The 23849-nt window shown below is 42.6% G+C and overlaps 2 protein-coding genes across 5 annotated transcripts in view; both read left to right on the forward strand.

The window, feature by feature from the left end:
- Positions 1 to 9954: 9954 nt before the first annotated feature.
- LOC306920395 (uncharacterized protein) lies at positions 9955 to 12083 on the forward strand. Its single transcript, XM_079497137.1, has 2 exons — positions 9955 to 10256; positions 10533 to 12083. Exons 1-2 carry the CDS (start codon positions 10064 to 10066, stop codon positions 11324 to 11326), a joined length of 987 nt encoding a protein of 328 aa, XP_079353263.1. The 5' UTR covers positions 9955 to 10063; the 3' UTR covers positions 11327 to 12083.
- Positions 12084 to 15142: 3059 nt separating this feature from the next.
- The window catches only part of rnf111 (ring finger protein 111), a 64210-nt gene continuing 55503 nt past the window's right edge, over positions 15143 to 23849 (forward strand). For all 4 annotated transcript variants that reach the window (XM_079497793.1, XM_079497795.1, XM_079497794.1 and 1 more), the window contains exons 1-2: positions 15143 to 15273; positions 20509 to 21519. In XM_079497793.1, coding sequence (XP_079353919.1) covers positions 20643 to 21519 — 877 coding nt within the window. In that variant the 5' untranslated portion in view covers positions 15143 to 15273; positions 20509 to 20642. The remainder of the gene's footprint in view (positions 15274 to 20508; positions 21520 to 23849) is intronic.

A 23849-nucleotide genomic window follows, 5' to 3' on the forward strand; every position in this document is an offset into this window, starting at 1 on the left:
GTTTATTCTAATATTTACAGAAAGTTTTGAAAATTGAAGGGTCTCCATCTTCGTCGTCATCGTCAATCCCCAACAGATGTGCCTTGCTTACCACACACCTCTAATCATCTGCCCCACACATGCACATCTCAGAGCAGTTCAAATTTTAGATCGACAAGAACAATGTGATATGCACTGTGATTTCTTGCAGACACATTTGATCAGTTGGGTAATGGTGGCTGGGCCGTGGGTATCCCGTGTTGTGACTGGCACCAGTTGAGCTCCCTCAGCCTCCCATCCATATTCAGTTGCTGGTGGCATCTGTGGGTTAGGTACGTGCTGCGTCAGAACTGAGCCTTTTTGTAGCTCATAGTATATACAGTAGCAACTGCAGATACCACCTCCACAGGACACCTGTTTAGACCTGGCCAACAGGTTAAATTCCCTGGAGCTGTCTGATCAGCTCCAGAGACGGCATGGAACCCTGGTAAGGCTGAAGTCCTCGTTTTACCCAGTGCCTGCACTACTGGCTCCAGCGATGATACGTTTTTTGTTCCCCACACCGGTGATGAAATAGATGTCCTTGCACAGCTGATGGTACCGTCGTATTGTAAGAACAAAGACATCAGTGTCAGGGGACTCAATGTAGAGCTGTGTTGCCCCTCTTCGGACAGCATCCAGGCTGTGCAGGATTATCCTTGTGTCAGCCTCTCTGTACGCTGTGGAGATGTTTTACATCGATAGAGTTTGAGTGGACAGCCTGCCTTGACGTGATTATAAAAACATTGGGTTTCACCTGGAAGTGATGGAGGGCTTTCTTAGCAAGATAAGACAGTCAGCTCATCTTTGGTGCTGATACCTGACAAGAACTGTTTTTCTGACACTTCCCTATCGGCGTGTTGTCTTCCACATGATAAGTGGTAGGGGCCCGGGGCTTTCCACCCTGGCGTCGGTCAAATACTACATGGATCTCACTATGTTCTTTGGTCTTCCTGTCCAGTGTGGCTATGGAGTGGTCAGCTTACTGGGAACATGTCTTGATCCATGGTGGCTTTCCCATTGCCTGTACCAATGCCATTCCATCTATGACAGTTACAATCTTAGCTGGAAGGGTACAACTGTCAAAAAAAGATTGAAGCATTTGTTTGCCAGCTGTACGAGCCCGGTACAAATCCTGTGGATGTTGATGAGCTCAGGTGGAGGTTATTCACAAAGAAACAATTAGAAGCCGAGAAGCTGCCACCTACACAAGCAGCATTAAATCAAGCCATTACCCATGCATATTATCAGGCAATGGTATGGGATCAGGACCACGTACCTAACCCACAGATGCCACCAGAAACTAAAAATGGATGGGAGGCTGAGGGAGATCAACTGGTGCCAGTCACAACACGGGATACCCACGGCCCAGCCACCATTACCCAACTGATAAAATGTGTCTGCAAGAAATCACAGTGCATATCACATTGTTCTTGTCGATCTCAAAATTTGAACTGCTCTGAGATGTGCATGTGTAGGGCCAAGCTAATAATGGAAAGGTTGCATATCCTAGTTATGGAAAGAGAATATTTTCTAGACATGCAAACAGACTTACTGTCTGTAAGATCACATTTATTAATTAACTTAAAGCAACGAAATATAGCTATTTCTGGTTTTGGTGTGATTATTACATAATTATTACATAGACAAAAGGTTGCATGATTTATTCATAGGATGATAATTATTCCTGGAGTTGTAAACATACACATGGAGTCTGTGAGAAGCTTTCAAAGTTGACTAAAAGTAAAACATGCAGCAATTTGCTGATGTTCACCTCGTTTTTGCATAATTTATGGGAATTATGCTAATTAGGAAAGCTTGTATGACTTCACAATGGTAACAGATGCATTTCTGGACATCACAAACATGGACTCAGACTCTTAGATCACCTTTATAAGTTACCTAGAAGCAAAGTTATTGCCATTTCCGTTTTTGACAATTTATTAGCTAATTATGCTAATTAAACATGCTAAACCTGACATAAAAAATTGGAGACATGTTTTTTTGGCATTCTGGTAACCCCAAGAATCAAGATATACCTGTCTCCAAAAATTAACATTCCAAAATCACGGAAAGTGATATAGGCTCCCCTACTATAAGCAGCTAAAAGGTTAAAAGAAGCACACAGGGCATCTTAGAAGTCCAACTAGGCAAATATTGCTAAAAAAGGAAGGTCTTTAGTCCCCTTTTAAAAGCATCTATGGACTGTGGTGTTCTCAGGTGGTTGGGGAGGGCATTCCACAGCCTAGGAGCAGCTGAGCAGAAGGCCCGGTCCCCCATGGTGCAGAGTTTTGTTTTTGTGGTTTTGAGTGCGTTTGATGTACCAGAGCGGAGGGAGCGGGTGGAGGCTGGGGGTTCAATGAGTTCCTTTAAGTAGGGGGGGGGGGGGGGGGGGGGGCATTGCTGTGGATCCACTGATGGGTGAGGAGATAGACCTGGAGTATGGGTGTGATGTGTTCATATTTTTGAACTCTCACCAGGATCCTAGCAGCACTGTTCTGTATGTACTGGAGCCTCTGGATGCTCTTGCTAGGGATCCCGGTGAGAAGTGCGTTGCAGTAGTCGAGCCTTGAGGAGACAAAGGCGTGGATGAGTTTTTCTGCATCAGACAGGGCGAGTGTGGGGCGGTGTCTGGCTATGTTTCGGAGGTGGAAGAATGAGGTTTTGCAGAGGTGTTTGATATTGGGGTCGAAGGTCAGGTTTTACACCCAAGTTGGTGACTACAGGTGAGAGGGGGAGGTCTTGGCTGGAGAAGGTGATGCTGGTTATTGGGGATGTTTTGACCTGGTGTGGGGTGCCGATGAGAATGGCCTCTGTCTTCGAGCTGTTGAGTTGGAGAAAGTTATCGGTCATCCACGCCTTTATCTCCTCAAGGCAGGTGGTTAATGTGGATGATGGTGACTACAGGGGGGCAGAGGGGAGTGGGATAGTCCTGAGGTAGAGTTGGGTGTCATCAGCGTAGCAATGGTAAGATATGCCATGACGGCTGATGACACGACCAAGGGGGAGCATATAGAGGGTGAAGAGGGTGGGGCCGAGGACAAAACCTTGGGGCACGCGGCACGCCACAGGTGACAGGATGTGACCGTGAGTAGACACCTCCCAGGGAGACACGCTCAGTTCTGTCAGTGAGGTATGAGGTGAACCCTTTGTCTCACTGCGTTTCCTGGCTGACAGTCGAGTGCAGTGTCGGTGATCCTATGGTGGAGTGGAGACGGTTGAGGAGGATGGTGTGGTCTACTGTGTCAAAAGCTGCGAACAGGTCCAGGAGGATGAGGAGGGAGGGGGAACCATTGTCAGCTGCCATAAGGAGTTCATTAGTGACTCTGACCAGTGCTGTTTCTGTGCTGTGGGCTGTGCGGAATCCTGACTTCTCGAAGAGGTTATTGTGTTTTAGGTGTTGGAGTTGAGCGGCAACCACTTTTTCCAGTACCTTGGAGAGGAAGGGCAGGTTGGAGATGGGCCTGTAATTGGAGAGTATGTCCGGGTCAAGGGTGGGTGATTGAGGTTTAGGGAGGTTATTTATGGTGGAGAGAAGTTGCTTGGAGTTACCGGAATTGTTATTGATATTTGAGTAGAACAGTGACATCTCTGAGGGCTTTTTTTTTTGCGGCTTTCGCCTTTATTTTATTTTTTTTCATTTTATTTTTTTACATTTCTTTATATTACTCGTACACATTTTATCCGTACACACTATCTCTATAGTCATGTGATCGATACGGATCTGTCCAATTTCCCATTATAAAAATACTGATTGGCTGAGATTGCCTTTCAAAGTTTCCAGGATTGATCCGTTTTGAACAAAATGCCTCAAATCATGAACGCAGCATGCAATTTATGTGACATTTTGCACTCATATTCCAACTAGGCCGAGGATAGAACTTGAACATTTTCTTATCGGCCACATGGTGGTGCTATAGATTTTTGACTACCGTATAACTGTACCGATCTGTGTGAAACTTTGCATGCACCTAGAGGCCAAGGAAAAAACTTTGACCTGCATTTTTCACATCTTCCTTTTATAGCGCCACCAGGAGGCTGACTTTTGTAAAACAAATATTTTGCTATAAGTTTTTTTGCTATATGAATGTCGAATCGCCATCAAAGGTGTAAGAAGAAATGGCACCCTTTTCACAGCGCCACCAGAAGGCCACGGTAACCTACCTGGCCTGGTGGAGACCTGTGCTCCGAGGAGCACTTTTTCTAGTTTACATTTGTAAACTGGCTCAACAATGTCATGAAAGTGAGGAAATAGCCAGCACACAATGAATGTCCTTTTCACATAGTTTTATTTACCTCTCATCATGGACACAAACAACCGACCTGTTTCAACCTAGCAGGTCTTCCTCAGTGTTGACAACGCTGAGGAAGGAAAAGGACATTCATCGTGTGCTGGATATATCCTCACTTTCAAAGGATACAACATTAACAATAGTAGATTTTAGGTTATGTCAATTTCAATGTTTAACTTCTATTCAAGTCCTCCATAAAGAGCTGCCTGAATAGCAACTGGACACAAAGTTGCATTCATGTAACAAGGTTCTTTTACAGTATCCATGTTGTTCTTTGCTATTTTAGTTGTAGCATAATATTGAAACTAAAATGTTATGAATGTTTTATTATAGATTAGATTTTTCTGTATGCCCCGTTTGAGTACACACACACACACACACACACACACACACACACACACACACACACACACACACACACACACACACACACACACACACACACACACACACACACACACACACACACACACACACACACACATGCACTCAAAGGTCCACAATGGAAATAAGCTTCTTCTATCCTTTTGACAGATGAGTACAAATATGGTCATGAATATTTTTTGTCAATAAAGAGTCAAAGACATCAATGAATGCACATTTTCATACTCATCACTCACCCCTCATGCCCTGTGGATGGAGGCGTTCTGGAAGAGACCACTCCCATCTGGAAGAGACCACTCCCATCTGGAAGAGACCACTCCCATCAAGATAGAAATGTTTCATCACTAGAATTTCGCGGGCCTTCGGCCCGCTCATCCCAGAGTTGCGTTGCCCCGCGTTGCGATACAGAAGTCCACAGATACAGAAGTCCACAGTGACACGCGTTGTATGCAGCTGTTTTGTGTTGCAGCGCGTGCGCGCGCGCGCGTGTAGTGTTGTTGTTCTTATCCATAACAATAAATGGATCAAATATGCTCTATATTAGTTATGTATAGATTTAAAGCAGTGGCTGTCAAAGGTGTGATCCAGGGACCCTCATGGTTCCTTGAGGGGGTTCCAAATGGACCCATTATAGGTCTGTAACTCTGAGAGTGTACAAATGGAACCAAGTGGACCCTACAGGTCTGTAACTCTGAGAGTGTACAAATGGAACCAAATGGACTCTGTTATAACGTTTAACTGTGATACTGTACAAATGGAATCAAATGGGACTCTTATGGGTCCATTTGGTTTTACTCTCAGAGTTATGGGGGTCCTTGAAATTTAAAAGGGTTGAGAAGCTGTATGCAATGGCTTATGTCTTGTAAAAAGAGAGACCAGCCTATTCTCCAAAGCATGATATCTTATGCTTTGCTAGGTTGTACAAATTAATATTGGGTCAATATAATTTGCAGGACTCACGTGTGTGCTCTCTGTCTCTCTCGCTCTCTTCTCTCTCCTCCGTCTCTGGGGTGTGTGGGGGGGGGGGGGGGGGGATTAGTGGCGCTGCCTGCGACAGTGCTATACTTCTCCAGCAGCGGTGCAGAACCGAGAGAGTGACACATTCTTGTGGATGTAAACTGCGCAAGTTGTAGCTTTAAAGTTCGGATTGTGTAGTCGCACCGGTGGTACAAAGTGAATGTTACAACTCGCACGGTGATGTTGTAAGGCGCAAATGCGAGTACCTAGTCGCACTGTCGAGCCCTGTGTAGTGTAGTGGCATTTTCGCTGCATCGCGAGGCGATCCAAATTCCCCCCCGCGCACGCACGCACGCACACACACACACACACTGGACATAGCTGTGTGTTGTTGCAGCGCGCGCGTGTGCGTGTAGTGTTGTTGTTGTTGTTCGTGTCGATATTTGCGCGTCGGTTTGTCCCGCTTGTACCACGCCAGGTTTGCACAGTGCGCTCAGTGCGATATTTCCGAACGTGGGCGTTGTGTGTGTGTGTGTGGGTGGGTGTGTGTGTGTGTGGCTGGCTGTGTTTTGTTGCGTGGGGATCGCCATGTGAGGGGGCTAGCCAATAAGGGCCCTGTGTTGCATGTGGAGAATTGTGTAGGTGAGTGTGTGTGGTGTAGCCGAACGGGGTGGTGAGGACATGAGGGGGATGTAGCACAGCAATCGGTGACCCCTACATTAAGCTGTGTTGCTCCCAAGATGCAGTGCAAATGCGTGTTGTAGCAACCGTAGCCAATGGGAAAACAGGATGCAGTGTTGCCAGGTCCGCGAATTGTAAGCGAGTTGTAAGTAGCGTGTTGAATGGCATTTTTTCTGGGCTTGTTTTCATAGACCTGGCAACAAATTAGGCGGGGGTGTCGGTGCTTGTGGCGTGTTTGTGTTTATTATTGATATTGATGTTGTTTGTGAGTGTGGACGGGAGGCGGCTGTAGTGGCAGTGCAATGACAGTTTTTACGCGGGTGTTGTTGACTGTGGGCGTGCGGCGCGACATGAGGAGATAGCCGTGGATCGACGCGGAGGGTAAGACTGTGTCGTGTTAGTGTGTTGTTGCAGTGTGTGTTGCAGCGTGTTGCAGCGTGTCAGTGACGTAGTAGCTGGTGCCTTTTGTTCCTGTGCGTGCTTTTGGGGACATGTTTTCAATTGTATATAAGGATGGGATATCCACGTTTTTCCCTGCCAAGGAACTGGGGCTCCTTGTGTGTGTGCTTTGCTTCCTTCAGGCCGCGTTTTTGATTGATTGATTGATTGATTGATTGAAATATTTATTAGCAGTTTGCAGAATTACAATACATTTCAAGCACAAACTCAATACAAAGACTGTTAACTGTGAGTGGACGACCCAATTAAGCATTACACTTGTTTACAAGTATAGACGGTCTATATATAGACGTTTAAACAACGTCTAATCTAAGAATAGACGTCTAAAAAACTTTCATTTTTAGACGTTTTTTTATCCCATTTTTAGACGCACGTCTAATAGCCGGCTATTGCTCAGTGGGCTATGGTCTTCAAGGTGTTTTTGTTGACCAGTGAGGAGACCCTGTAAAGGAATCTTGTTCTTTGGTTGACTTTTTTGATTACGTTGGTGGCCATTTTATCACCGGAAAGATTAGCCTCCAGGATGGAACCTAGGTAGGTAATTTCATCTTTACGTGTGATAACATTGTCACCCACTCTAACCAAGAAGCCATTTGCCTTGCTGAGATTACTATTAGATCCAAAGAGAATGGATTCAGTTTTTCCCAGGTGTAAAGATAGTTTGTTATCAGCGAGCCAGGTGCAGATTCTACCGAGTTAAGAGCTAACCGCAAGCACGGGAGCAGGCGCTAGTCCGAGGTGCGGACGCATGTCGAACCAATGCTCCGTCGGACCATAGTATGCCTCCCTATTGTTCCTGTCCGAGACTAGCAGTGCCGGGTCATCTGCGAACAGGAACAAGTTGCAGTCACAAGCTGATGTCATGTCGTTTACATATATTAGGAACAGTAAAGGCCCTAGTATGCTTCCTTGTGGAACACCACAGCTCACTGGGAGGGGGGGACAGTGTTCCATTCATGGCGTTGCCATGTCTGCTTATTATAAGCAACCTTTGACTTGTTTTTTGAGTGGTGCAACCACTCCCTTACGGAGCTATGTGTGTGGGTGGGTGTGTTGGTGGGTGGCTGGGTGGGTACTGCCTGTAAATCTTGGTATACTGGCATTTCTAATGGGCCTTAACCCATTTTGACCTGAGATCAGATTCTAAAAATATCTTCTACATCCTGACAGTTTTCTGAAAAAGCTATGTTTCTATGTCAGTCGTTCTTCGATGTTTCAAAAATAGCAGATCTACAAGCTCGTAGCGCGCCACTCGGTGGCGCGCTATGAGCTTGTAGATCTGCTATTTTTCAATAGCTAAAACATAACATAATGCTAACACCAAAAGGGGTTCCCGCCCAAAATGGGTTGGAGAAACTTCAGTCCTCCCAAAATAAATTGGTTAGAGTGATTCACTGTGCATGCCTGGGGTGGCTTAGAATGGAGGAGACTATCCCAATTCAAAACGTGCCTAATTCGCAGGATTATAAGTAAAACAACTATATCAGCTATATCCATGACTGTGATGAGTTGTTAGTGATACTCATCACATGCACTACATCAGAGGTAGCCCTATTGATTTTATACCCTGCCTTTTTTTTACAGCGATGTGAGAAAATAAATATCTTTCCCAAACTCAGCAGCAGTTCAGTGGAATTACTTGCCTTCCAGCCTAAAGTTGATCAGTTCCTTTGAGAGAGAAAAATAAATAAATTCACATTAAAAAGGATATAGTGTTGGTCTAGATTTAGTTGACTAATATATGATTTTAGTCGACTAAATCTACAGATGATTTAGTCAAACAAAATGTATTTTGGCGGGCCTTGATGCCGTCGTAATGATTGTTTTTACACTTGCTGAAAATAGCCGATCTACAAGCTCACAGCACGTCGCAGCACGACACGTTGTGAGTTTGCTATTTTCAGCATGCAACTAATTCCCAGTTTAGTCTAGTTTGTATTTGTTGATGAAATTGCCAGTATATGTAGTCTTAGTTTTAGTCGACGAAATCAACATTGCTCCTACAGTATTGTGTGAAGGGCCTTAGTTGTCTCTCATAAAGAGAAAACAGAGGTGGAAAAGCTATTTAGCGCTTCTTAAGGCTAGTGTCTGGCTATCAGACAACAAACTGTCTCTCCATCTCAGCAAAACGGACTCCATTATGTTTGGGTTAAATACAAAAACTGAAATAGTCTCCTGGGTTCACAGCAGTTTTAGGTGACTTCTAAGTTACAGCCAAGGAATCCATTACTTACCTGGGGTGTATTTTGGATAACAAGCCATCAGGAGAAAGTATGGCACAGAAAGTAAGTCAAAGAGCAACATTTCTAGCTAAAATATCCAGCAATTTATTTAGATAGAAACACCATACAAATCCTGGCTGGGGCCCTTTTCCAATGTCACTATGCCTATGCCTGTAAATCTTGGTATAGTGGCATTTCTATGGGCCTTAACCCATTTTGACCTGAGATCAGATTCTAAAAATATCTTCTACATCCTGACAGTTTTCTGAAAAAGCTATGTTTCTATGTCAGTCGTTCTTCGATGTTTCAAAAATAGCAGACCTACAAGCTCCCCAGTGTGAAAAAATAGCAGATCTACAAGCTCATAGCGCGCCATGAGCTTGTAGATCTGCTATTTTTCAATAGCTAAAGCATAACATAATGCTAACACCAAAAGGGGTTCCCGCCCAAAATGGGTTGGAGAAACTTCAGTCCTCCCAAAATAAATTGGTTAGAGTGATTCACTGTGCATGCCTGGGGTGGCTTAGAATGGAGGAGACAACTCAGTTATTTATTTTAAATCACAGCTAAAAACATGCATGTTTGCTGCTGCCTTTCATTGAGATTGTGTCATTATTATTCTACACTGACATTTAATTAAATGTATTTAAATTATTTCATTCATTTCCGTTTATTGTTTTTGTTATTTTTGTGTCCTGAATATGTTTTCAATTAAGGCAACAAGGTTTAAATACGGGGTAGAATAGGAAAGTTACCAGTTTCATTTGCTTAATGTTTGATATAAAACTCATTGAATTGCCTTGTTGTTGGGAGCAGTGATTGGCCAGTTTTGCGTCCCGCCCCCTCACTTTGATTGGACCATCAGGGCCCTCTGGTAGTATTTAACAAGAGTTTGTTCTCCTTGGAGTCACTTTAATCTCTGCTAGTTGTTAAGAGCTGAACTTCTCCTTCTACACTAGCTGAAGCATTTAGTTTTGGTTCTACTTTAGTAGGCTACTTTAGATTTTCGCTCTTTAAAATAGATCAGTTTGTTTGGGCAGGTTTTGAGTTATGGCTTTACTACAAACATTGAAGTCATTGGTCAACCAGAGACTATCTGCTGCTGCTGAAGAGATACTTGGGGTCGTTGGAAGAATTCTAACAGAGTACGAGGATGAAGCTTTCCACATCAAGCAAGAAACTGACCGCCAACGCAGACTACTGGATATGGTTTTACAACCAATCGTCAAACTACACAGAGCAGGTTGGTAAAACATTTACAGAGAGAGATAGAGAGAGGTTGTGCTTTCACCATTATTTCTTACATGGCAATGGTGACTATTTGGAATGGAAGAGGAACTGGTGGAAACTTTGCATTGATAATAGTCAATAGTTGTGGTTCCATTCATGTTAGGGTGACTAAAATTAACATAATCAAGTAGTAAGGTAATAGACTGTTTAAAATAAGCTAACTCATTACAACAAGAGTGTCATGTTCAAACATGTAATGATGTGTTTCTCCTCTGTATCTTCTGTCTAGACTCCATACACCTCCTTGTGTGTAAAGAGGAGGTATTCACTGAGCAGCAGCAGGAGAAAACCTCCATCAAAGAGGATCCAGAGCCTCCACAGATTAAAGAAGAACAGGAGAAGATAACCTCCAGTTTTATCAAAGAGGAACCAGAGTATCCACAGATTAAAGAGGAACATGATGAGCTACTTCAAAGATCAGAGGAGGATGGTGGATCAACAGAGACATTACTATCAGTGAAACATGAAGATGATGAAAACATGCTAACAGAACCTGTAGCCAGCACCTCATCTCAACACATGGAAACACAAGCTGATGTAGAGGACTGTGGAACATCACAACCAACTAGTGACGATCAACTCTCTTCACACTGTTCTGAATCTGACATCACTGAAGACAGTGATGAGTGGGATGAGACCACGGATGACCAGTCGGGTATAAACACACTGAAATCGCACAATACACAACACATGGGAGGAAATAGTTTGTCTTTAAGCAACAAGCTGCTCCATGACCTAAAATCACCAAAACAAAGTCACTCCACGAGGAGTCACACAGGTAAGAAAGGTTTTAGCTGTGCAGATTGTGGTAAAATGTTTAATCGCAAGGAACATCTGAAGAAACACACTATTATTCATTCAGGGGAAAAGCTATTTGCCTGCACAGTGTGCGGCACTGGCTTTAGTCAAAATAGTGATCTAAAACGACACATGATGACACATACAGGGGAAAGGCCCATACATTACATTACATTACATTACAGTCATTTAGCAGACGCTTTTATCCAAAGCGACTTACAATAAGTAACTTGTACTGTTTGTGGCAAAGGCTTTGTTCATAGGGGTGATCTAAAAAAACACATGATGACACATACAGGGGAAAAGCCCTTTACGTGTACAGTTTGTGGCAAGGGCTGTCGTTTAAAGGGTGCATTAAAAGTACACATGATGACTCATACAGGGGAATGGCCCTTTACGTGTACAGTTTGTGGCAAGGGCTGCAGTCATAATTCGGATTTAAAAGTGCACATGAGGTCTCACACAGGGGAAAGGCCCTTTACTTGTACAGTTTGTGGCAAGGGCTGCCGTCAAACTGGGGAGTTAAAAGTACACATGATGACTCATACAGGGGAAAAACCCTTTGAGTGTAAAATTTGCAAAAAAAGCTTTACTCATACTGGTAATCTAAAAACACACATGAAGACACACAGAGGAAAAAGCTGTTAAATCATGAGTGCTTTTTCCCCCCAAAGAAGGCAATATAGTTTAGTTGCAGATAAGTGTGTCGACAATTATTGACACAATTATCGGCAGTTTTGTCCAGCCATCATGTATAATACATGATTACCTGGAACTATATCATTATTTTTCAACTTGTATAATGACCTGCTGATACTGATAACATTGTAAGAATCAGTGGTTGTCCACATTCAGCAATTAAAATGTTAATTAGTTTGATCATTTGTTTAGATTCTCTGTAGTTTTTTGTCTTCATTGAATGCATTGTAAATATTTACTGTATATACCTGTAAAAACTTTTTCAAATAAAGGGTTGACAGCTGCATCTCCTTCATGTGTGTTCATTACAGAAAGCTCATCACAACACATTTGTTTCATCTCCTTTAATTACAGACAGTAAGTAGATATGAGTATTAATTTTATAGTCCACACTCATTTTACTTTAACTATTGCTACAATGGACATAACAAATCTTAATGTTACAGTGTGCATACTGTCCATTGTACTTATCCTGTAAGCGTATAATAAGAAGTGTTCTAACAGGTAAAACTATGACAGAATAATCGTAGTTGTGGACATGAAGTGAATTGATATCTGACAATTGGTACGAATGAAAAATGTCTTTCAGATTGACCAGTTACTCTTGATGGCTGGGTGTGTCTGAGGAACATAACACACACACAAACACACACGCACATTAACTGTATATAAGGTGATTTTGCGTGTGCCAGTACAGTACAGTGGCAGTACAGTACAGTAGAGGGTACAGTAGAGGGACCGCCACACGGTAACTCTGTCATTTCTCAACCGTTTCGGACGTGGGGCGGCTCGCCACACTTCACACAGGTGTGATTTTTTTTCTGTAAAGTCACTTGCAAATAAATTATTGGTAGTTGCTGGTTGATGTTTTTTTTTAGGCTTGATTCTAAAGTGTACAGTAGTTGCTTATTTGGGCTTGCTTCCACATTTCTTCACATCAAGGAACCCCAGATTAATATGTAATTGTCCACGGACATCCATCTGAACATATTTTGTGCCTTTTTTATTAAAATGTTTAAAAAATATTCAAAATATTTCGATTTATTCTCAATGTATTTTTAACTAACAGATGTACAACCTCACAATGTGTCGCTGTGAGCTTGTAGCTTGTATCAAAATGTAGGCTACATGTCACTTTAGTCACTGCTGTGACTGAATCAGCCATCAGCTGTAGTGCCATTGTACATTGTGCCAATGTAGTGCCATCAGCTGGATGGCACTACATTTCCTACAGTTAAATAAAAAATCACACCCGTGTGAACTGAGTGGTGTAAGGTATTATATAGCCTGATCAGCTCTGACATAATTAAATCAGCTCTGACGTAATGAAATCACACCCGGGTGAACTGGGTGACCGTAGCAACCATGCTCATTTTTTGCGCACAAACAAAGCCAGGTAATTAAATCACACCCGGGTGAACTGGGTGACCGTAGCAACCATGCTCATTTTTTGCGCACAAAAAAGCCAGTTGTAGGAGTGGTTTACACCACTCAAAAATCACACCCGTGTGAACTGAGTGGTGTAAGGTATTATATAGCTTGATCAGCTCTGACATAATGAAATCAGCTCTGACGTAATGAAATCACACCCGGGTGAACTGGGTGACCGTAGCAACCATGCTCATTTTTTGCGCACAAACAAAGCCAGGTAATGAAATCACACTGGCTACCTAATAGAGGGTATGCGCGTGACATCATCATCAAACCAGGAAGTTATGCAGGAAAGCCTACTGAGTGGCAAAAAACTACTTTCTGGCCTTGACAGCCCATACATCCAAACAGAACAGTCCTATCTGATTGCATTAAACAACATTAAACAATGTTAAACTCACTTTGCATGTTGCTTTGCCACTCGATGTGCCATTCACTTTAAGCATGCGCATACTCTCTATTCCGCATTCAATTCAAATCACTCCTCTTTGTATTTAAATCCCTAAACGGCCTTGCCCCTTCCTACATTTCTGATCTAATAACAGCTCCCCCTACCACCAGGACACTCAGATCCTCCACTCATTGCAGTCCCCCCTTCAAACCTGAAAACCAAAGGTGATCGGGCTTTCTCTGTAGCCGGTCCCACACTTTGGAATAATCTCCCAATCCACATCAAGGTTAGCCCCACCCTGGAGATTTTTAAATAGCAAAGCAAAGCAAAGTTCTTTGTTTACCCAGGGTGAATGGACTAAGCTCGAGATGCTTGTTTACAGCCAGACCCTGCTCAAATCTAACCTGAAAACACACCTTTTCAGTCTGGCTTTTAATACAGTGTGAATTTTAGCGTTTATTGTTGTTCATTGTTTTTGTTTTCTTGATTATTTTGTTTGCTTGTATTACATGTTTTGTTATTGCACTGTGATAGACTACGGTCTACCTATTCTGGAAAGCACTTTGGGTCAACTGCTGTTGTTTTTAAATGTGCTATATAAATAAAATTGACTTGACTTGACTTGAATCTGCCTCCTGCTAAGTGCCCCATATCAACAATTGCATAATTGTTTATAGAAAAAAAAGCATACAATGCACTTTTATTTATTTGTATTTGAACATTACATTGTTAAGTAGGCCTATAAATAAGACGAATGAAACTGATGTGGGTGAATACTTGAAAATGGTGTATATATATATATATATATATATTATATATAATATTATATATATATTATATATATATATTATATATATATACCTGTGTATATAATATATATTTTTTAAGTTAAATAACAAATTATGCTTCAGTCTATTGACGATATGCACACGGCTGCACATCTTGCCAGCAATGGCGCTAACTCTAGGTGCAACTTCCCATAGACAGCCCATTCATCCAAACAGAAAAGTCCTACATGTATCTAATTGTATTAAATAACGTCAAACTCACCAACATTGCAGCTGTACGGAAAGCTTGAATTATCCTCTTTCTATCTGCAAAGTGTTTGTTTAATACACCTGGGCGTGTGTGTGTGCGTGTGTGCGCCTGTGCCTCTGTGTGTGTGAGCGTGCGTGTGCCCGTGCCTCTGTGCGTGTGTCACGCGTGTGTGAATTGAATTGTGTGTGTGTGCGCCTGTGCCTCCGTGTGTGTGCCTCTGTGTGTGTGCGCGCCTGTGCGTGTGTCTGTGTGTGCGTGTGTGCGCGCGCGCTCGCGTGTGTATGTTATGTACTACTACTGTTGTAAATGTATAGTATGTCTTCTAATGTAAGAATGGACTTATTTTGTGGAATTGGAATTATTTTGTGTCGTGAAGTGTCGTGAAGTAGTGAAAACGGCACATTATGATGATGACTATAAACATAGATTATTTATAACGCCATATAGGTATAGGAGGAGGAGGAGTCTGGCGCCCCTGTGTGGCCGTGAAGGGATGTGTTGTGTTGTAGCAGCAGTCAGTAGCAGCCAGCCGAGTAGACCGACGACCTGCTGGGTAAACAACAGTGGATGCCTCGGAGAGAACCAGGAATGGGAACTTCGTCGAGGGCTAACGGTGAGGCGTTTGTGTCTTGTCTTGTGGAGAACACACTGGGCGGATCGTACACTGCGGCCGGAATGCATCACAACACGTTAATCGTCAGAAATCACTTGAGCAATCATCGGTTCTTTTTGGTCAGTGGAGTGTAAGCTAACGTTAGCTTAGCTCGTCGCCAAACCAGGGCCCTTTTCCTTCGATGTGGTTCCTCTGCTGCTCTGGGCTGTGTTGTCAGTTTCACAACCCCAGCTATAGTACCAACCAACGGCGTTGGATCGCGATTTGTATTTAGGCCTCGCTTAGTTCACTAGTTTATGAGCAGCCGGTTGTGGATATTTTAACATTTGTGATTGCCTTTCCCACTGGCTTTAGTCATAGACGTTACAGAAAAGGCCGGGGTGGCAGATTTGTGAAAAAGACTATCGTTGGCTTAAGGTATGTTTTGCCTTTGTTGTCTTTCTCTCTCACTAGTATTATGTGCTACTAGGCTAGCTCGCTATAGCTATCTTATGACTGATCCTTCATCTGCTGTTTGCAATACCTATACGTCCAGTGATTCTTCTTGCCAGACATATTAATATATGCCAGACTGTAATTTGTACTAACGCGAAATGTCATGTTGTATCATATGACCTCAAAAGCTGTACTCCTCAGTGATGTCATTTGGGGGCTGTGTGTGTGTGTATATCCCAGCAAACGATGATGGTTCAGCGTTTGTGAGAAATTGGCGTCACCCATGGCTGTCATGATTCGTTTTATACCTAATATTCTGCTCGAAGAATACATGGAACAACATAGCTTGCTCTTATTGCGACTGGTAGTTGATTGCCTGCGAGGAATGGAGTGCAGCGGGCAACATTACAGCAGCTAAACAGTCCTGGCTCAGAGGTTCATCTGGTGTTGGATGTTGTATCAGACACGTATTGTTTTGTTGTTATTTTATACATATATCAGTAATAGTATTCTATCGCGTGTGTAAGTACGGTAGTTGGGGGGTATTATAATCTGACTGGAAGTCATCATCGTCATCCCCTTGGAAATAATGCATGTTGTATCCCTGCTGCTGCTCACTGTGCTCAGGGAGAGATTGCCTCCAGTGCTGTTCCTTTGAGGCCTCTGTATTCATGCATGTCATTGCGCAGTCTGTTCTGTGGTATGTAAAAGGGCTAGAGACTCATCAGTGGCTTGGAGAGAGAGTCTCTGTGGACGATGGCATAGGTTGGGCCCGGAGGCTCCCTTTCATTGGCAGGCAGAAGCTCATTTCTTCACTTATTAGTTGACAAAAACATCTCAGTTTCAACTAGTCATTTAAATAATGATAAAAAAATAATAACAAATGTAGTCATGATGATAAGTTTCAAAACGTCTTCCAAAAAGTTCAAAAAATACTTTGTAGAAAATCTAATATAATACACTGACTAATTAATTATGTCAACATAATGTAAACATTAAAATATCTGTAAATATCAGACGCCTATTGTGTCTCAGTGTAATGAAGCCAAGGGCATAAATATTATGCATTTCCATATCATGAAAAACTGGCTTGCCACATGACTGATGTTGCCTTCCAATCTTCCAATCTTGCAAGTTGATCATTGTGCAAAACAGGGTTGTCACCCTGGTTCCTTCTAACAAAAAACGTCACCTAGGCTGTTTTTTATTTTCCTTTTTTCCTACTATTATAATAGCCAAAGATTATTGTTGTCCATAAAATAATATGTGCTCATTGTGCAGACATTTTGGTTTGACATTGTTTGCTACCCCCAACAACTCTGTCTCAAACAGTCATCCATTGTGGCTTTCATGAAAATTAACTTAAAGGGACATTTCACCCTTTTTGCATAAAAATATATGTTAATGACGTTTAGAAGATTTAGAACACTTTCCTGGGGGTCTTTATGTGTGTGATATGTGGTTTTAGATATTTTAGATTTGAGCAGTGAGCCCAGTGTCTCTGATGTCATCGACACTGGTCTCACTTACTTCCTGGATTACAATTCCAATAATGCTTTGGTGCACTGCTCCTCCTTGTGGATAGGGGGAGGGCTGTCTTACTGAGACAACATGTAGTCCAGGAAGTAAGTGAGCCCAGTGTCCATGACATCAGAAACACTGGGCTCACTGCTACAATCTAAAATATCGAAAACCACATATTACACACACAAAGACCCCCAGGAAAGTGTTCTAAACGTCATTAACATATATATTTTTGCAAAAAGGGTGAAATGTCCCATTAACAACTTAACAATTTCTGATGTGAATAATCTTCTTGTAATAGAACCTGAAATGTTTTTCCAATCCTGCTCAGTGTATACAGTGCTCCCGTATTAATTTCTCGTACGTTTTTTCTGTTACGTTTTCTGTTTTTCCAATTTCAAAATATAAAGAATAATAACAATACAAAAAATTAATAAAATCCAACCCTCCAACCCACTGGTATTCCTGTTAGCTGGCCTATATAGTTATCATATACATGGTTATCTAGATATGAGCATGTAAGATCAATATCGCAAAACTCAACAATATAGATATCATTATCAATTTTCCCTCACTTGCCCTGCATACAGGTACAGCCAGCCAGCTCAAGTGCCCTTGAGCAAGGCATTGAACCCCTACCATGAAATGTTCTATGAGCAGGGTCTGGCTGTAAACAAGCATCTCGAGCTTAGTCCATTCACCCTGGGTAAACAAAGAACTTTGCTTTGCTTTGCCAATCGCAACTATCCCTTGTATTATCCAGCCTCAAAGGAAATTCAGCCCTAAAAAAGTTAAAGAAAATTCAACTCTGGCATGGGGGAGGGGGGGTGTGAATGAGACGAGGGGGTGTGAATGAGACGAGCAGCACCCATGAAAGTTTCACTTGAATCCGCTGGATTGTCTCATATTGCTCAAGCTTGCCCTACCTGCTTGCTCGCATCTCATTGTATTGAATTATGAATGTATTATTACAGTAGGTTTTGTCTGGAAAGTCATTAACATCATTAATACATTTTAAATAAGAGTAACATTGACTTGTAATATACTGCATATAAAGACGAGATGACCATTATGGCTGCACTGTTTTGGCTTAATTAGATTTGGCAAATTTTACTATACTTCTTATGTCATTAACCCATTTAGGACTGAGGTCGATTAAAAATCCTAAATCCTAATTTTTTTCTGAAAAACCTATGTTTCTATGTCAGTGGTGCTCAACCTTTTTCATGTCAAGGACCCCCAGAATTATCTCTATTGGGCCATGAACCCCTATCTCAAAATATGTAGTTTCAGGGACCTCCCCAGAAGCCAATATTTTAGTTAAAATGTTTGCTCTGAAATATATATTCAAAGATTTGTGCCACAAAAATTCCACGACTTTTCAAAAATAGCAGACCTACAAGCTTGTAGCGCGCCACTCGGTGGCGCGCTATGAGCTTGTAGATCTGCTATTTTTCAATAGCTAAAGTAGAACAGAATTCTTGAAACACCAAGAGGGGTTCCCGCCCAGAATGGGTTAAATTAATTGTCGGCAAACAAGGTGCTTCTGTCAAACAATAACATTCAGTGGTTTGCATGAATGCTAATGACGACTCATAATGGGAGAATGCACCATTGATTGAATTAATGGCTTCATTCACTTGACCTACCTACAGTAGCAACTTAAGTTCACACAAATGTTAATGGTAAATAATAATTAAAAATCTGTTTCCTTTGGGCATTTATGATATGTAGATGTACTTATAAATGTTTTGCAATGGAAATGCAAATCAATTAGTTAAGTTACACCAACATTGTATTGGAATTATTATATTTTGTTGGTGAAGATTAAAATATTCACTGTCCTTACAGTAGACAAGCCTACTCTAAACTGACCGTTGCCTAAATAGTTCACCTAACCACAGCTAAATCCACAGAGACTACATCAACAGAAAGGGGAAGCATTCTTTGAGTGTACAAGCATTGAAGTACCGTTTCATGGATGTTGTTGTGAAATGGCTGTCGAATGCAAATTGAAACTTATTCGTGTGGATAGATTGTTTTAATTGTCATTTTCTTTTAACAGATGAACACAATTGGCGTGCATGTATGTTAGCCTGGCTAATAAGCCAGACCGAATCAGCCATTGGCAATTTTTTTTGAGTCTGGCTTATTAGCCAGACTACATGTATGTAACCTTAGAAAAGATTTGGGCCAGTGGTCTATGAGGTGGATGCCATTAATCTCAGTAAACTGAGGGAAATGTATTGACAGTGGTATTAATTAGGGGGGGTGGTGTGTGTGTGTGTGTGTGTGTGTGTGTGTGTGTGTGTGTGTGTGTGTGTGTGTGTGTGTGTGTGTGTGTGTGTGTGTGTGTGTGTGTGTGTGTGTGTGTGTGTGTGTGTGTGTGTGTGTGTGTGTGTGTGTGTGTGTGTGTGTGTGTGCGTGCATAATTAATTATGCACATGCATGTCTTTTTAAGATTGAAGTTAGTATTCAGTGTGATTCATGCTTTGCCAGCCCAGGGAACAATAAAGCAGCCTAAATGCCTCATAATTGACTCAACCTGAGGTTATTCATTATCTCTTTTTTTTTTACCGCAAATATTAAGCAGTTCTGGAAGTTTTTATTTAATTATTTTTTATATATGTCTGCAACCATTCAAAATTACTAAAGAGGTGCAATATGTTACATATTAATTGCATATTGTGGCTGTGAATACATTGAGGTCCTTACCTTTTATGGTCATATAGCCCGGCCTACACACAATAGTAAATAGTACAAAAGTTGAAAAACGATGCATAATAAATGTTAACTGATATGGTTTGGTTAAAACAAAAATAGTTCTATGAGCTGATGGGATCAGCCGAGTGAAGGAAAGGTTAGAATTACAAGCTATTCATTAAGAGAAGTCCCTGATTGTAGCAGGGGGGGGGGACAACAGACCAACAGCACGTGCACCAAGGCCCACCCCACTCGATCATGATTGGAGGAAGGCCCCTCTCATCCTGATTGGATGAAAGCTTTGCCACCCAAAGCCCAAACCGAAACTAGTTTCTTTTTACTCCAGGGGCTCACTGGGGACAGGGAGGAACTCCTTATATGGTCAGCACACTTTATAGTAGGGAGGATTATCCAAAAAATAAGAAAAAATAAGTGATATTTGAATTAAGTGGAATCACTGAATATACCTTTAAACTTTGAAAATGCCATGCTTAAAGTTTTTATGAGGATTCATGGTGTGCACCTGATGTTTAACACCCTCTCATTTTTCCTCTCCTTTCTCCCATGCTCCAGGTTGAGTGAGATGTCACCGATAGAATCCTAGGACCCGGTGTGTGGGTGTGGATGTGTGTGTGCAAGGGTGTGTGTGTGCGCGCATGTGTGTATATGTACTTGGCATTTCGTCTGTGAGGTGAGGACCTGCCACCATGAAGAGTGAGCTGCCAGCTGAGGCCACAGGCAGACAGGAGAACCTGAAGGAGCCACTGGTCCACCCAGAGCCTGTGGAGGCAGCCAAGAGTTTCCCCGTAAGCATGGAGGTGATCGGCAAAGCAGGCAGTGAATTTGCAACACTGTGTGTAGAGCCCAGGCACCGGACCCTGAGGGACACAGGAGCACGCAGAGACTCAGAAAGGAGCCTGCCTGGGCGCAAAAAGCGCAAGAGCCAACAGGCAGGCCCTTCGGACTGCTCCCTGAAGGAGGGCCACATCAGCGAGAGCTCGCTGGCCCCACAGCGCCCCAGGGTGGAACTCTTAGAACATCCGAGCGAGGATGAACACAACGACGAGTCCTCTTTCAGTGACTGTGCATCCTCCCCTTCGTCCAGCCTGCGATTCGGGGACTCAGACACTCTGAGCTCAGAAGACGAGGGGGAGGCCGGGGCGGCGGGGGGCCACCAACACAAGGCGGCAGCAGCAGAAGCGACGGGTCTCGGGTTGCGCCCCGTTCTGGGTCGAACTCGGGGAAGTCGCTCACACAAGTGGGCGCGGTCGGAGGCCGAGCCCGTGCTGCTGAAGCGGCCGTGTCTGAGTGGACGTCGTCTCACGCCCCACAGGAAGCGTTTTCTGAAAGCGGCGCCCAGTGTGACGCACCGGACCCAGAAGCAGAAGGAGCGGCTGCTTCTCCAGAGGAAGAAGCGGGAGGTCATCGCTCGCAAGAAGTACGCGTTGCTCCACAGCACCAGTAGCTCGAGCGAGGAGCTGAGCAGCGAGTCGTCGTCCCCCTCTTCCACTGAAGCGGAGGACGAGCTGTACGTGGATGTCAGCAGCACCAGCAGCCAGCCCAACAGTGCCGCTGTAGCTACAGGTGAGAGAAAACCATGGTTTATTCTCCATCTTAAGGTGGTGTCGCGTGCCAAAAAGCTATTTTTGGCACACAACACAGACAGCTTGAAGCGTTGTGACTGTGAGCTTGAACATTTCTGCGATTCATACTACAACAAAGTACATTGGGCTTGGGGATATATATATATATATTTATATAGCACATTTATCCAAACGCTTTACAAATGTGCGTTCACCCATTCAATTTCAAACACATGAACACACAGGCAGGCAGCAGAGAAAAGTCAAACCTTTGGAGGGGTTCAGTGTGTTGCTCTGCTCAAGGAAAGGACACTTTGACAGTAACCCAATATGAGCCAGGGATCGAACCAGGCAGAAACCTTCCGATTCCTTTGTGGCCACTACTGTACCTCCTGAGCCACTGCCGCCCATTTAAGACTTAAGTGGTTAAGCATAACAATTGCTCTGTCCCAGCTTCATGTGTTACTCATTACAGATAATGGTTAAGTTATCCTTGTACAGTTATAGAAACATGAAGGAATTCGGTTATTACCAAATATTACATAATGCAACAGAGTCAAAATCATTTGCTCTAAGCCAGGGGTAACCAACCAGGGGTTCGGGGGCTACCAGTAGCTCGCACGAGCCATTCAAGTAGATCCCGGAGTGAGCGGGTGTCAGACTGACAGGCAGCCAGCCATCACTACCAATACACAGAATGTGGCTTTTGAATAGCTTGCAGTGATGGCCCCAGACATGTGTATCGAGTCATCAACTGCAGAGTTTGTTTGTTCTCTTGTTTGACCGCTATCCGCTGTGAACTTGTGATGCACAACTAAAAACCCACAGAGCTAAACAGCCTCTCACTCACTACTATACCTACACAGGCAAGCAGTCTGACTATGGAAAAATACATTTGTCTTAATATTATGGGCTCTTGGGCTTGAAAATGTTGGTTATTACTGAGTAAGCACAGTAACTTACAGAACAGATGCATAAACACAATTGAGTCAGACCTGTCCTACAGCAGGGATAATACTTAGTTTATGCTGCCATTTAGGCCTGACCTCAAAATTTAAAAAAAATCTTCTAAATCCTCCAGTTTTCTGAAATAAATATTTTCACGACTTTTCAAAAATAGCACCAATCACACCAGTCTGAGGTGTTAGTCTGTTACACCCAATTTGTTTGCTTTGACATTCAGAGATTCACTGGCTTGTGTTGAAATGAGATTGTGGAGGGGTGGGTTACTTCCTTTTGTCATTCAAATTGCTTGATCACTAACCATTATCCAGTAATCATATTGTCAGAGAAAGTGAGATGAGTACCAATTTAAGCAATGCTATGTTAGTCATGACTAGTTGTTATGAAGTCAATCACATCTAGTCACTGATGGTGAATTCATTTCCAGTTTTGAAGCCTTCTCCTCTTCATGGGTCGCCTCTTTGCTTTAGGATCAATAATAACCCATTTTGACCTGAGATCAGATTCTAAAAATGTCTTCTACATCCTGACAGTTTTCTGAAAAAGCTATGTTTCTATGTCAGTCGTTCTTCGATCTTTCAAAAATAGCAGACCTACAAGCTTGTAGATCTTGTAGATCTGCTATTTTTCAATAGCTAAAGCATAACATAATGCTAACACCAAAAGGGGTTCCCGCCCAAAATGGGATAACATTGTAATGCTTATAGGAGAATCTGTACCATACTAGTGTTGAGGTGAGCCATGTATTTATTTAAGGAGAATATAACTTCTCGTTATGATGTTAGCTTAACCCATTTCAATCTGAGAACCCATTGGCAAATAAAGGAAAAACAGTGCCCTCTTTTCCTATGAATTTAACGGAGCCAACAACAGTCTGTCTTGAGAGACTAAACCCATTTAGACTTGAGGCCGATTCTTAAAAACTCCTTCAAACCTGACTTTTCTGAAAAAACATTTATTTCAAAATTGAAAGGTATAGTTACGTATAGGGGTTCCCGGTCTAAACTGGTTAACCCATTTTGGGCGGGAACCCCTTTTGGTGTTAGCATTATGTTATGCTTTGGCTATTGAAAAATAGCAGATCTACAAGCTCATAGCACGCCACCGAGTGGCGCGCTACAAGCTTGTAGGTCTGCTATTTTTGAAAAAGTCGAAGAAAGACTGACATAGAAACATAGCTTTTTCAGAAAACTGTCAGGATGTAGAAGACATTTTTAGAATCTGATCTCAGGTCATAATGGGTTAATAGCAGCCGATTCACCCGTTATCACTGTATTAAATATACGAAATCAACCGTTATCAGGATAATCAACCGTTATCAGGCCAATATGGCCATACTGGCATACTAGACATTGTGGTGTTTGGCTG

This window comes from Electrona antarctica, assembly GCF_951216825.1.
Source record: "Electrona antarctica genome assembly, chromosome: 3".
Taxonomy (NCBI): Eukaryota; Metazoa; Chordata; class Actinopteri; order Myctophiformes; family Myctophidae; genus Electrona; species Electrona antarctica.